Here is a 15,586-nt window from a genome sequence, read left to right as displayed (position 1 = left end):
TCATGTCAATGTGTTTTTGTCTCAGCTAGCCAGCCAATTTCTTAGTAAGCTAGTTATTTCCTGTTGATTTATATTGTATGTAGCACCTTGGTCCTGGAGGAACGTTGTTTCGTTTCACTGTGTACTAAACTGTATATGGTTGAAGTGACAATAAAAGCCTACTTGACTTAACTTGAGTCCACAAACACCATTTATTATCAACAAATTATGATTTCTTTTTTTTAATTTAACCGCTAATCTTGCTCCGTTAACATATAAACTTCTGTGACTGGCGGATAGTGTCATTAACTGGAGCGAAAGTAATTTTAAAATGAAATGTGTTACAATTCATTAACACATCTTAAGGAGACAGTGTGTTGTTTAAAATGACAATGTTATCAGAGGTGTCCTTGCTGAAAGAGCTTCTGTGACTGGTTTTAAATGTGGGTTTTGGGAAGCAGCTGCTTGCAGACCTAACTTTTGCAACGCCTCCTGTCAAATCAGATTACTCGGTCGGGACTAACTTTTGTATAATTTAAATAACAAGCAGGACCTCATCAGAATCATTATCTGCTTTTAAATCCAAAATCCAGTTCTCTAAACTCTTGTTGAAGTTACAGACACGGGACAGGGTTAGAGTTCTCAAGTCTAATCCATAAACCCAAGGGCTTTTGGGAAATCAATCATTCCTCCACATAAATGTCTATCTGCAAGGTTCCGGGGAGAAAAACCAGATGAGCGAGTGGATTTATTATCTACTGCAGGATGCCATGAATAATTACTGAGGACTGAGACCACTGAATCCATCATGTGGAAAGAAATGAACACCAAAAAAAAAAAAAAACTTCTGTTTCCAGAGAATTGATTGGGCATGTCGGTTTTCATGACAAGCTCTTCATGATAACAACCAAGCCGTAATGTGTGCATCGGAAACCTGGATGATTATGTTAGTAGACTGTGTTCTGGTACAATATGATTGAATATGATATGATATTCCTGCAATACAATGTAGGAAAAAAAATGGCAAAAATAATTACAAATAATTAATTATAAAGAGCAAACATACTCGTCTCAATGTGCATGCATGGGTTAAAGTGAGTGCACATGATTAAAGATAACTTTAGCTAGCATGTTAGCTTGGTGATTAGATTATGTTAAGTCTGAACTTTCTAGAATTTGTAAAAAACAATTTCATATTGGTAAGAAACCTAGAAGAAAAATGTGGGACTTAGATCTTGTGTATAAGTACAGTTTAAAAGACCCAGAAGTATAGTATATGAGTACTATAAAAGGACATTTTTTTCCTCTGCATTTTTTTTAAGATAGAAGGTCTTAGGCATATTTTTATCTTTCATTTCCCTTTAGAAGCTCTGTGGTCATTTTGAAAATTTGGAATTAATTTAATTAAATAAGTGAAACATTCTATTCTAGAGTCATTACACAAAAAATATTTAAGTGAAAATGAAATATTTCAAATCTTTTTCTTAAAATATCAGAATATTTAACATTATAGTTCAGTATACACATGGGGAAGACTGCTGACATGACAGTTGTCCAGAAGATGATCATAGACCACAGAGTGTAAACCACAGACTATTCATGAAGTGTGGTAGGAAAAGGTGCAGAAGCAACATGGATGATTTCACTGTTCAGAAGATTGTCAAGCAAAGCCAATTAAAGATCTTTCGAAAGCTTTACAAAGAGTGGAGTGAGGCTGGAGTCAGTGCATCAAGAGCCACCACGCACAGACATCTTCAGGAAATGGCCTACTCCTGTTGAATTCTTAGGATCAAGCCACTCCGGAATCAGACACAGCATCAGAAGTGTCTGACCTGAGCTAAGAAGAAAAAAAAATCTTGATTATTGATCATTTGGAAATGAAGGTGCTAGAGTCAGGTGAAAGAGCGGAGAGGCAAAGAATTCAACTCCAGTGTGAAGTTTCCACAGTGGGTGATGATTTGGGGTGCCATGTCATCTGCTGGTGTTGGTCCATTGTGTTTTATCAATTCCGGAGTGAACGCAGCATCTACCAGGAGATTTTAGAGCATCTCTTGCTGCCATCTGCAGACACCAGCAGGACTTAGCACCAACCCACATTGTCAAAACTATCACTAACTGGTTTGCTGACCATGATATTACTGTTCTGGACTGGCCAGCCAACTCACCTCACCCATTCTCCGTAGAGTCTTGTCAAGTGAACGATGTGAAACAGCTGACCCAACAATACAGAGGAGCCAAACGCTGCTAGCGAAAATCTGGCTTCTGGGCCACAAAATGCAATCAGGTGTGTCTAATACTGCAATCCCAGGAAAAAATAGAAATGAAAAAAAGAATTTTGGTTTGGATTTCAATGGACATGTAGATTGCATGATTTTTACAGCATTATAACTAATAAAAGTACAATAATCAAGTAGTATTAACGCATTTTCCTGGTTAGTGCTTATTATAAGCAAGGTTTAACTAGGGGTTAATTTTTGTTACAAGACTATTCAAACAAAATGTAATAAAACCCAATCATCTGTTTATTTGAAGGAGATGACGAAGAGGAAGAGGAATCCTGGTGTAATCAGACCTCCTTGTATTGAATGGATCCAGACACCTGATCTGAAACAAGACTCACTGCTGATGTGTTGGTTGTAGTTTGTACCTGAATTGCAATCAGCCTTTTGTTTAGTGAAAGGTGAGTGTGTGTCACACACCCGCTGTGTGTGTGAGTAACAGGACCGATTCCAGCAATTGCTTCAATTCTCCAGACAATCAGGATGTCAAGAACAGCCTGCAATGAATAACGCTGTTGAATCCTGCACTCTGATTGGTCAGAAGGTGTTGATTAGGTTATTTTTTTTTATAACAGCAGCTCTGACAGTAGCACAGGTTTATATTAATACAGTATGTTATTGTTACTATGGTAACTCATGGTTTCTCAGAAATGCAACATGTTGCAAAAGAAAGAAACGAGAGTCTGGAGAGGGAACGGATGTTTATATCTGCTAAAATATTAGTGAACTAACATCAAACTTAACTATAAAATGATAGAAAGTGGCCTGTCATTGTTTAATAAACGACAAACGCAATCGCTGAGAAACTGCTGTGGTGTAAGAGAAATAAAACACTTCAGGGAATTTCAGTCACTCTGCTTCATCACACTACCCCATTCTTAATTAATAACCTATTACGGCATGGCACTGAGAGTTTTATTCCTCACATCATTGACTGCTTTTTAATCTAAAATCCGCTTCTGTGTATTGGACAGGGTTATGTTTAGTGTGTTTCTTCCAGGTACTCTGGTTTCCTCCCACAGTCCAAAGACATGCTGGTTAGGTTAACTGGTGTTTGCAATATGCTTGTAGAGTAAGTGTTTGTGCCCTGTGATGGACTGGCGGGGGCCAGGGGTAGCTCAGTGGTTAAGGCATTGGACTACGGTTCGGAAGATCCCAGGTTCAAACCCCACAACCACCAAGTTGCCACTGTTGGGCCCTCGAGCAAGGCCCTTAACCCTCAACTGCTCAGATGTGTAATGAGATAAAAATGTAAGTCGCTCTGGATAAGAGCGTCTGCCAAATGCCCAAATGTAAAGTATTCAGCTCTCTAAGTTTCCTGTATAAGGCTCCAGGCTCCCCAGAAAACAGCGGTATAGACGTTATACAGTGTGTATATATATATTTTTTTCCTTGTCTCTCATTTAATCCTGAGGCTGTACAGAGAAGGGAAGAGCAGCGGGGTGTGACGGACTGATAGACAGACGTGTGTGTTTGTCACCGTATAATCTAATGTGTCTCTCTCTCTCTCTCTTGAACGGTAGGTACTTGTGTAACTGTACGTGATTTCATTCGGTCCTAACGCTTTGATATTCCATTTGTACCTGTTTTTTCTCTGGATTGCAGAAACAAGCACCTCAGTGAAACAAGGAGCTTGTGTTTAACACGTCTGCCACAGACTACACTTTACACACCTTCACCTTTTCCTGTCGTGTGGCCCACACCTGGCACCTAACACACTTGTTTCATCTGAGTTACTGGAATTCTAATTAAACACAAATAAAAGATAAATATAAATATATGTCAAAATAAAAATAACGACATGTCTAGTTAAATTTATTTATTCATCATCTATTTGTTTTACTATCTATATATCTATCTATGTTTTATCCATCCATCCATTTGTCTGGCTATCTACAGATGTTACTCATGCGGTATACTGGTTTTACCGCCACGCATGGCAGCATTTGGGTTTGTGCGTTTGCTGGCATTGTATCTGTCTGTCTCTCTATGTATTTGACTGTCTATCTGTCTGTCTACCCATAGACCTGTCTATTTTTTCAGAATTGTATCTGTCCATCTGTCTGTCTGTCTATCTATGTATGTAAACACTTGGGAAGGACCTTGCTCAAGGTTTCTACAGTGCTGTCCCGGCAGTGTTGGGACTCGACCCGGCGGCCCTCCATGTTCCTCCAGTTCAACATCTTAACCATCGAGCCTCACGTGCCCCTTATAGCTTTTTTCAACTCAAACTCTAAATCTAGAACTCCACATTCTGATAAAATTCTTGGTTGCTGTATATTTTAAAATATTAATTTGTCACTATTTAAATGAACAAACAAACAAACAAACAAACGAAAAAAACAAAAGAAAAGGCTGTAGATAGTATTATTATTATAAGGGTAGTAATTTACAGCAATACAGCCGCTTCACAATGTATACACGAGATACAACAGTAAATGTGTGTATGTTTTTTTTTTTTTCTTTTTGGCTAAAGTTCTAGGACAAAAATGTACAGCGACTCAGAATTCAGTCAGAGTTTATCATTAGATTCAGAGTTTTGGTGAAAAAAAGAGCCCAGGCTGTGCGGCTATGATGAGTTTCTGTGTGTTATACACGACAAGGAGGGAAAGCATAAAAAAAAAACCCAAAGGTTTATTTAGACTTTTAGATGATTTCACAGGAATAAAGCACCGTGTCTGAGTGATCCAAATGAGAAACATGTAGACATGAGGCAGAAATCTAATCTAGCTAGAGATCAGGGGGAACTTCTGCAAATGCACATGGTTACAAAAAGGTTCATGAGTATTGACCCCCTACACACACACACACACCACACACACACACACACACACACCACCCTTTCTTCCCGAAAGAAATCACTCAGACTTTTCCTTCTATACGAAGTGCACTTTTAGCCACTTGGGCCGACTGCAGGAATGCAATCAGCCCTTTGTTTAGGTGCGGCGAGTGTGTGTGTGCGTGTGAGTGTGTGTGTGTGTGTATCACAAGACCGTTGTTGTACACGTTCAGTTTAATTCTGCGGCTGAGAGAGTTCAGAGCACTCGTCACGTCTCATTCCACTATGAACACTTATTACACACCACAGATCCTGTGTGTTTGTCTGGATGTTTTATTTCTGGAATTTCATCTACATTACAGCAGGTCTGTGTAGTTACACACTACAGGTGTGAGCGTCGGGTGTTTGCTCAGCTCTTACTCTTATAGTGTAACATTAACATAGTCAGGCGCGGATTTATTACAGGTTTGAGTGAAAAAACTCGATAAAACTCACAAAACATGTGCACGCTAGAGTAAAACATTCAGGCTTACCCACATCACCATAAATAATCTACAAAAATGTAAAACAGTGGACGGAGTCAATTTTAATTTTACATACATCTTAAACTGTGGAATGCCTAAGAAACTTCGAACTCACATTACAGCAGCTATAAATGGCCACTCCCTCTCCATTCTTCTATAATGCTCATCATATACAGGTCTGGGACTAACCCCGAGATGGGAATCACCCCGGACCCTGGAGGTGTGAGGCGCCGGTGCTAACCACTACATCACTGTGCCGCCATTTATCTTTTAAAGTTCCTTTCAATAAATAAATAAATAAATAAATTGTTACTATAACCCTGTGATTTGCAGCTGTGCTACTCGACAGCGCTGTGGCGTAACCGGGTTTAAAAGATGAAAAGAGTTTCTGACTCCACACACATGTTAATTTCCATAAATCACCAGGCTCTTTATTTCTGGCTTTTAAACTCCTTTAATTGGTTCCTCTACTCTGAATGCTAATGAGGAACATCCAGGCTCTGTCTGTGATTGGTCAGAAAGTCGGGATGGAGGAGGAGGAGACGGTTGCCTAGGAGACAGAGTCGAAATCTTTTTTTTTTTATGCAGACGGACCGTGGTTTACGCGCACGCGTGTGTGTGTGTGTGTCAGCGTCAATGTCAGCACCCACAGGAGACAGAAAGGTTGTGTTACCACCTCACACCTTCACAGTGAGCGTTCTCACCATGCATACCAAGGTCAGACCTCTGTCTGCCTCCCAAAATAGCTCTCTCTCTCTCTCTCTCTCTTTCTCTCCCCCACCCCAAACACACAAAATGAAAATAGTGGGGTAAAAAAGGAAGAAAAGGAGAAATAGGAGGTGTTTCTACTCATAGAAAAATGTATAAAACAGTTGAGCGGTGTTTTTTGCTTCCCTAAGGAACCTTGAATCAGATATAAAAGAGAAAACCTCTGATCCAAGGCTCAAACTTGAACCGTTTCTTTTTCAGACACCAAAACTTTATATGTTTAACTGTTTAAACATGTTTTCAGAGAATAAGAGTGTTTGTGCTTAGAAGGCATTTGCAGGTGATAATGGATAAATGGAGGGAGGAGAAGAGGAATTGAGACCGTGTGTGTGTGTGTGTGTGTGAGAGAGAGAGAGAGAGAGAGAGAGAAAACCCTAGAAAAAGAGAAATGACAAAGTGAAAAGAGAGTGAAAAGAAATGTGTCCTTGAAGAGAGACCTGCTGTGTTCCGTTCCACAGTGTACTTTAAATAGTGCTCCCTGCTCCCTGTGTAGGGAATGTCAGTTAGGGGCGCTTTCACACTAGGTATGATTGATTTGTACCATGGCCAGGAATGATAGCCCCCCGACTTTCCTGAAGGCTAGCCTTCACATTATTGTTGTCCTCTGTACTCAGGTACACTTGTGCATTTACACTCTCCGATGCAGCAGGTGGCAGTATGCACCTAGCCACCATTAGACACAGAGAGAAGAAGCGAAGGAGGAAGTCAATTTTTGCCCTATGCCTAATATTATTTATATTTCGGGAAAAGATATCACGAGTGACACTCTGGTGTGGGTTCCAACTTTATCAGCTACGACTTTTCCTTCATATCTAATTAAATCCAAGGACGCCATACTGTGCTCAAGACCACCTTCTCAAGCAGCCTCAGGCTCGGGAACCAGAACGCTTGTGTCAAGTGAACTGAAGAATCATTGTTCATGTGTTCCTCTAACCTGAGCAGTTTCACTACCTACTATATGGAACCTTACTCAACATGGCCGAATCCCCAGCGCAGTCCACTTTACAGGGAACTACTAGCCGATCAGAACACATCAATTGAGTGATAATGAGGGAGGCAGATTAAAAGAAGAGAGACAGGTGAGAAGAAAGAAAGAAAGAAGGAAAGAGAGGAAAAAGGTACCTTGATGGTGGGAAGCACGAGGTCCATGGCTGCACACTGGCGAGAAGTCAGGCTGCGGGCCTCCTCACGGATCACATGCTCCTGGGGGGAGGAGAGAGAGAGAGAGAGAGAGAGAGAGAGATTTTACTATTTTTTAGTACATCAAATCAGCCAAATACTGGTTATTGATTCATCCAGTAAGTTTCCATCCTACTATTGTGCTTGTCTGAGTTTACATGTTAGTGGTGAAAAACAACAAGACTTTCGATTGGTCAGAAAATAAATACAACACTTCTGATTGGACAGATACTTAACAAAACCCTTTTGATTGGACAGAGACTGAGCAACAATATCTCTGATTGGACAGAGACTGATTAAAGCACTTCTGATTGGTCAGAAACTGAGGAACAGACTTCTGATTGGACATAGGCTGAATAAAACCCTTCTGATTGGACTGAGACTGAATTAAACACTTCTGATTGGACTGAGACTGAATTAAACACTTTTGATTGGACTAAGAGTGGGTAAAAGACTTCTCATTTGTCAGAGATTAAGTAAAACACTTCAGACTGGACAGAGACTAAGTAATTAACTTCTAATTAGTCTTCATGTCTTTTGTGGTGGATCTCATTTTATAAGTTCATCTCTGGTGTTTATGGATGACTGCTCCACACGGGTGAGCTACAGTATGACTGGTTGGTGAATTGTCAGAATTCAGACTCAGCTCTTTTATAATCTCAGCACTAGAGAAATAATTCATTAAAAACACATCCAATGGGTAAGCAGCTCAGTCCACCTTCAACGCTTTTGAGACCGATGAAAACTAACATTTCTAATCGTGTTATGTGTGTTGGTCTTTCTAAGCTCAACTGAAGAGAGCAGAGCGAATTACAAAGGGCTGACCCACTTCCAACTGTAGCATTAGCATTCATGTAGAAAAATCCTGGGGCTTGTGTCCGCAGGGTTTTGGCACTGAATCCAAGTGAACAGTATGGCGGCCTGCTGCATGACGGTCGGCGCCACTCCGTGCTAACACTGTACCATCTAACTTACACTTGCACTAATTTAGAATTCTCAAATACTGTAAATGTGCACTCTCTGTGTTAGGTTTTAATCATTAGGTTTAATGTGTATTAACAAGTGTATACAGTTAGTGGGCCTATTGTCAGTGACTTGGAACTTTTTTGTAAAGGTCACCATCTACTGTTTATGTACATATTTTTCATGGATTGCTACTATAAAAAATGAATTGACAAAAACACTTGCAAAGAGGAAAAATTGATTGGCATCATTGACAATGCTGTCGACCCTTAAGGGTAAACTGAGGTTTTTGACCTAGTTTATAATAATCATAAAGATGTTGTGAAAATCTTATAAGTTTTGAGTCTTATTTGTTAAAAAAGTTGACAGACTGGTTTGAATGGCCAGGAAAGCTTTAGTAACTTAAATAACCACTTTTTACAACTGTGTTGAGTAAAAAAGTATATCAACACAGATACAGCTACTAAACAATGACACTCCTTTCATAAAATGTCTCTTGACAGAAACCACGTGCTTGCATAATATGTGGAAGTAAAATGGGAAAGAAATGTTGTTACTGCGATTGTGTGATAGTAAACAGAACAGACTAATACAGTGACAATCCTGAAAGAAAAGAAAATCGAGGATTCGGCCATGCTTTCTTCACTGTGACTGATAGGTACATAGGCCATGGACACATAGGCCACACCTCCTTTACTAAAACTAAGACACATAGGCCATACCTCCTTTACAGAGACTGGGACACATAGGCCACACCTTCTTTACATAAATTGAGACACATAGGCCACACCTCCTTTACAAAAACTGAGACACATAGGCCACACCTCCTTTATATAAACCAAGACACATAGGCCACACCTCCTTTACAAAAACCAAGACACATAGGCCACACCTCCTTTACTAAAACCAAGACACATAGGCCACACCTCCTTTACTAAAACTGAGACACATAGGCCACACCTCCTTTAATAAACTGAGACACATAAGCCACACCTCCTTTAATAAACTGAGACACATAGGCCACACCTCCTTTAATAAATTGAGACACATAGGTCACACCTTTACAGAAACTAAGACAAACAGGCCACACCTCCTTTATTAAAACCAAGACACATAGGTCACACCTCCTTTAATAAACTGAGACACATAAGCCACACCTCCTTTAATAAACTGAGACACATAGGCCACACCTCCTTTAATAAACTGAGACACATAGGCCACACCTCCTTTAATAAACTGAGACACATAGGCCACACCTCCTTTAATAAACTGAGACACATAGGCCACACCTTTACAGAAACTAAGACAAACAGGCCACACCTCCTATACTAAAAATAAGACACATAGGCCACATCTCCTTGACTTAAACTAAAACACATAGGCCACGCCCTCTCTACTTAATAAAGGTACTTGTACCTTTACAAAATGAAACAGATAGGCCACACCTCCTTGACTTAACCTGAGATCCATAGGCCATGCCTGCTTGACCTCAATTGAGACACTTAGGCCACACCTTAAATAAAAATGAGCAAATTGCCCACACTTCCTTGATTAATGCCTCCTGTACAGAGTTAGGCAGTACCAAAGACCATGCCGGTCATTTGCACTGACACATAGAGGCCACACCTTCTTTCCTTGCCCTCAGACACAGGCCACACCCCTTTTCCTGAAGAAAAACACAATTCCAGAGCGAACTTGTTTACTCTGTGACTCTCAAAGTCTCATTGGACTCAGAAAAAGAAAGTAAAAGAAAGTTTCAGCCTTAATTTCAGAGTTTTAATTTCAGACCTTCAGAGCTAAATCTAATTTCTGAAGTGGGTCGAGTGATGAAACTTCAGCTTCATTTAATCATCAGAGCCGAGGCGCGGTGCTAGCGGAGCTAGCTCCATGCTAATACCACTCCACAGCAATCACGGCAGACATGCTATCCAGCAATCTGCCTTGTATTAAAGCCTGGAGTGAACATGTGGTCATAAAGCAGTTAGATTGAAAAGCCTTTCTCTGGTGAAATGTCGCTGTCTCAGTGCTCTGACTAAACTAACTCTCTGTCTGAGATCAGACTTGATCAGACCTGACAGAGTTTAATTATAAATGACTAACACCTTAATTCCGTTCCTAAGGAAATAACATTAGTTAGTTGAGATTGTAGTTAAATCAGGACAATGTGCTACAGTAGGCTTAGAGAATGCTCCTTGTTAAGACACAGCTTTTACTAATAGCAGAATTTCAATTTTCCCGTTAATTTGTTGACTGCTTTCACTTTTTATTTCCATTAACTCTGTAAATTGGTCTCTGGGACTTTCTGAGAGAGGTGATGGTAACCATGCGTCATCTGCAACACACACAAGCTCACCTGATTGGCTAGTGTCATTGTGATTGACAGGAGAGTGACAGAAAGCCCCTCTCCCTGATCAAGCAATGGCTATGGATGGTATTGTCAAGATTTAATCTCTTTAACTTTGTAAGATTTTTAGGCGGCATTGTACTGTATTGCATTGTCTTATTTATTTTTTTTTAATCTTATGAAAAAAATTCTATTAATTTCTTTATGTTCACAAAAAATACTGTTTGCTAATTGTTAAAGAACATCAGTAGGCGTTTTTGTGGCAAATGTTTGACGCGAGCAGTTTCATGACTGATGTGACTTTTGACAATTTGCTAAGATGAATACCAGGGGGATCAGGAGCATCCAGGATGCCTCAAGAAGAAAGCACAAATAAAGAGGCAATGGCGCTTGTCACCATAGGAACCATGTGGCACACAATCAGGCCCGAGGGCGGGTAATGATCCTACTGCGTAGGCAAAACATACTATTCTTTTTTCAAAGACAATCTAGAGAAACTTCGCTTTTCCTGAAGTTGGCATGAACATCGCATCAAGAATTATTGATGATAACCACTTATTGTGTTGCTTGGTTTCGATGTAAATAAAATTTTTGAAAAGATGTGTTAATAATATGTATATCATTTATACAAAATATGAGGTTCTTTTTTTACTGATTTGGCGTGAAGAAATCCTTTTTACAGGCGCTGCTTGGAGAGGCCTGCGATAGTAAAATGCTCAGGAAATATTCCACACAGCCAGTAGGCAAAACTATCACCCACGTAAACATATCTCGTCAAAATCTACCCAACCACCAGGAGGAGGTGAGCAGGTAGAATCCCACCAGGCTGGGCCTATAACACGATGAACTGGAGCGAAACAAGGCAATTACTGAGCAACTCGGCAAAGCAGCAGGCGATAACAAGGCGATAGAAAGGTGGAGCAGAGCGAGAGTGCGTTGGAAATACAGGACAGGGAGAGAGAGCGAGAGAAAAGAGAATAAAATGAATATCAAGAAAACCCAGGGTAGGAGTGAGAAAATGAGAAGGAGATAAAGGAGGAAAATAGGTCTGAATGCCGATCAGACGTAATGAAGTATAGAGTCATAAACTCCCTGCAGCATTCTCAAAAGCACCACCTGTTTCACACGTTTCACTCTCTGTCTTCGTGTGTCTCGGCTTCTCGAGGGAACTTTTGCAATAAATGCGAATGCATTGTTTGGTTATTTATTAAAGGCTAAACATGCAGGATAATTGCAAAAGTGAGTGTTTGAAAAAAAGGTACCTTTAGTAGTAATTTAGCTAATGCACTAAATGATTCTGTGGCAGTATCACAACAAAACAGCTGCATTCCTTTTAGTCAGTAACCATTATAAACAATTGCTTCAGTATTAAACTGGGAGGAAGTCAAGCTGGTGAAAAAATACTGTTGCTGTTTATGTAGCTTTACTTTATTGCAGTACAGCACCATGCTTGCATAATTTATTACAGTACAGCATTATGCACGGTTGCTTTATTACAGTAGAACAGCATGCACGGTCACATATTAAAGCACAGCACCATGCACTCTCATTTTATTGCAGCACAGCACCATGCATGCTCACTTTATTGCAGTCATCCTTGTGCACACTTGCTTTGTCTTCATGCACGATAATTTTTTCCGAAGTACAGCACCTTGCACACTCGCCTAATTAGAGTGCAGCACTGTGCACGCTCACTTTATTTCAGTACAGCATTGTGCACGCTCACTTTATCAGAGTATAGCACTTTGCACAAACACTTTATTATAAGAGAACACCATGCACGCTCACTTTATTGCAGTCAGCACCATGCACACTCACTTTGTTACCATACAGCTTCATGCATGCACATTTTTTTAAAGTACAGCAACATGCACACTCGCTTTATTTCAGTACAGCATTGTGCACGCTCACTTTATCAGAGTATAGCACTTTGCACAAACACTTTATTATAATAGAACACCATGCACGCTCACTTTATTGCAGTCAGCACCATGCACACTCACTTTGTTACCATACAGCTTCATGCATGCACATTTTTTTTAAGTCCAGCACCATGCACACTCGCTTTATTAGAGTGCAGCACTGTGCATGCTCACTTTATAGTAGTACAGCACAGTGCATGCTCTCTTTATTGCAGTACAGCGCAGTGCACACTCACTCTGTTACAGTACAGGACTGTGCATGCTCATTTTATTGCAGTGCAACACTATGCATGCTCAGTTTATTAGAGTAAAGCACTGTGCATGCTTACTTTATTACAACAGAGAACCATACATGCTTACTTTGTTGCAGTCAACACTGTGCACACTTACTTTGTTGCAGTACAGCTTCATGCACGCTCACTTTATTGCAGCATGGTTCAATCTCACTTTGTTACAGTACAGCATCATGCATGCTCACGTTACTCCTTCACTAAATCATTGTGCACGCTCCAAGTGTATTACAGTACAAGGGTGTGCACTCCTAGAGTACAGTATGGGCAGTAATATAAGGCTATGGTTGACAGCTATAAAGCACAAACACAGAAACAACAACAAATACCTGAAAAAATAATTGGGAGCTGCAATGATTTGCCTTAGTGGTCATATAATGAGAGCGGACAGCACCTTGGACATGTAGATAGTATATGACACTCTCAGGAGCAAAGGTTTACATTTAGGCACCTTTCTTTAAGTCAAGCGAAAAAACTAAACAGGGATCTGTAGTACACAGGGCAAAGTACATACTTGATTTTTACATTATTGTAATATAATATAACCATTTGCTTATTAGTCAGTTGTAATGCGCCTCAAAGTCTGAAGGTAGTTCGCTGGTTTGTTGCCTTTCCTTCTGCTTCTACGGAATTTCTTTTTCTTAACGTGTACGAATGGAAATTATTATTATTATTATTATTATTATTATTACTTAAAAGCAAGTGATTGCATAACTGCACTCTGATTAATAATAATACACACTGTGTAAATATAAACTCAACAGTAACCATGACATCCAGTAGCTCCTTACAGACCCTGTACACATCCTACCTTCAGCTTGGAGAGCTGGCCCAGGTCCTTGGCTGCACTGAAGATCATCTGAGCTCCTTGCTGTGGATCACACACACACACACACACACAAAAGTGCAAAAGGCAATGAACATGTCACTTGTACTGATATCATGCTGCAGTGAGGTTCATTAGTGTGGGTTGGGGTTATAGAGACCCACAACACCGAGTACATTCAGCACTATGCTGTCTTAAAGTTTAACATCATAAATAAAACAAGAGGATGATGGGACGTCTCATTAGCGAGATGGACAGCAAGTTGGACAGGAATGCTGGTCTCCCAGCTGTCCTACTGTACGCAGTCAAATAAATCATGTCTATAAAATACCCAGGATGTCCAAGCAGTGAAGTCTGTTAGTGATTGTCACTTATATACCATGGTGTACTGTATCATAGTCTAAGGTTTATTTTTATATTACCAGGTCTTACTATTATTTTTATTTCTATATATAAAAAATTGAAGTGTATTAATATCATACTACTCCTAATACCTCTCCTGATATACTACTATTACTCCTAATCCAAGTACAATTACTGTTAACACTACTGTTTGTTCTAGTCCTGAAAACAGGGATTATCAATTCTACTACTAGTACCCCAGATTAGGTTAGTAAGTAAGGCCATGTTCACATTACAAGCCATGTTCTTCATTTCGGAATTTTGCGGTCAGATCAGATGTGCATGTCATGACGGTCCACATTCATAATTCATAACTGACTCTAACGTGAACACAGGAGGCATGGTGATGTAGGGGTTAGCACTGTGGCCTCGAAACCGCCAGCGTCAGGGGTTCAATTCCCGGCTCAGATCTGTGTGTGTGGTGTTTGCATGTTCTCCCCATGCTTAGCAGGTTTCCTTTGGGTACTCTGGTTTCCTCCCTATGCTGATTGGCATTGTACCCCACCTACTACCATGTGATATGCTCCAGGATAAGTAATGTACTGAATGAGTAAGAGAGAGAGAGAGTGATGTGGACAAGTCTGTCCCCTGAGACTCCGCATACTTTTTTCACCCCCTTTAGGAGCCAGGTTTTGTCATTTCCTTTTGAATTGATCTCAAACACTGCTCTTATTATTTAGTTCCCATTTAGTTTTGCTTCGACAGTCTCATAGCCCCAAATAGCTACTAAGTCACAGATTTCACTTTACCTCCACTGACTACTTTTTACCGCCGTCCTGTTGTCAAATGAAATCCCCCTGCTGCCAGTGCTGACTAATGACATTAGTGAGTGCCCTATGCAAGCGCAAAGGCAAAAAGTACCATGAATTCTGATCCAAATATGGAGATCAATAAGGTGCCACCACCAAGTAGCTTCTGTTTGTGCCATTGTTTTGTCTTGACCGAGTCCTTTAACCCTCAACTGCTCAGATGTATAATGAGACAAATATGTACCGTAAGTCGCTCTGGATAAGGACGCCTTCCAAATGCCGTAAATGTACATATGTAATTGACTCGGGTCCAATCTGGAAAACATCAGATTTGTGCACTCTGACAGCCCGAAAAAATTTCTGTGTCAATTAGGGAAAAAAAAAAAAAGACTTGAGTCATTTCAGTCTGGTAATGTTAAGTACATGAGTCTAGTTCTTTACATTCTCCATTCCCAACCAGTACAATTTTGAGGAATTCCCATGAGAACTCCAAGGGGGATCATTAGGACGTTTGTCACGGCTTGGTATGACTCACAGCAAAATATCAGATTGAAAATTTGAAATAGCGGACTAAAATTGTAG

At 40.1% G+C, this 15,586-nt stretch overlaps 1 protein-coding gene across 1 annotated transcript in view; it reads right to left on the bottom strand.

Annotated features, from left to right (window-relative positions):
* The window catches only part of LOC128528030 (protein unc-13 homolog C-like), a 208,775-nt gene that overhangs the window by 37,001 nt on the left and 156,188 nt on the right, over positions 1–15,586 (bottom strand). The window contains exons 28-29 of the mRNA XM_053500754.1: positions 13,839–13,898; positions 7,452–7,532 (exon numbers count right to left, since the gene is read on the bottom strand). Of these exons, the coding sequence (XP_053356729.1) occupies positions 7,452–7,532; positions 13,839–13,898 (141 nt within the window). The remainder of the gene's footprint in view (positions 1–7,451; positions 7,533–13,838; positions 13,899–15,586) is intronic.

The sequence above is a fragment of the Clarias gariepinus genome, chromosome 7, assembly GCF_024256425.1.
Source record: "Clarias gariepinus isolate MV-2021 ecotype Netherlands chromosome 7, CGAR_prim_01v2, whole genome shotgun sequence".
NCBI lineage: Eukaryota > Metazoa > Chordata > Actinopteri > Siluriformes > Clariidae > Clarias > Clarias gariepinus.
Note: the sequence above shows the minus strand (reverse complement) of the source record. Positions and strands in the feature narration are given on the sequence as shown.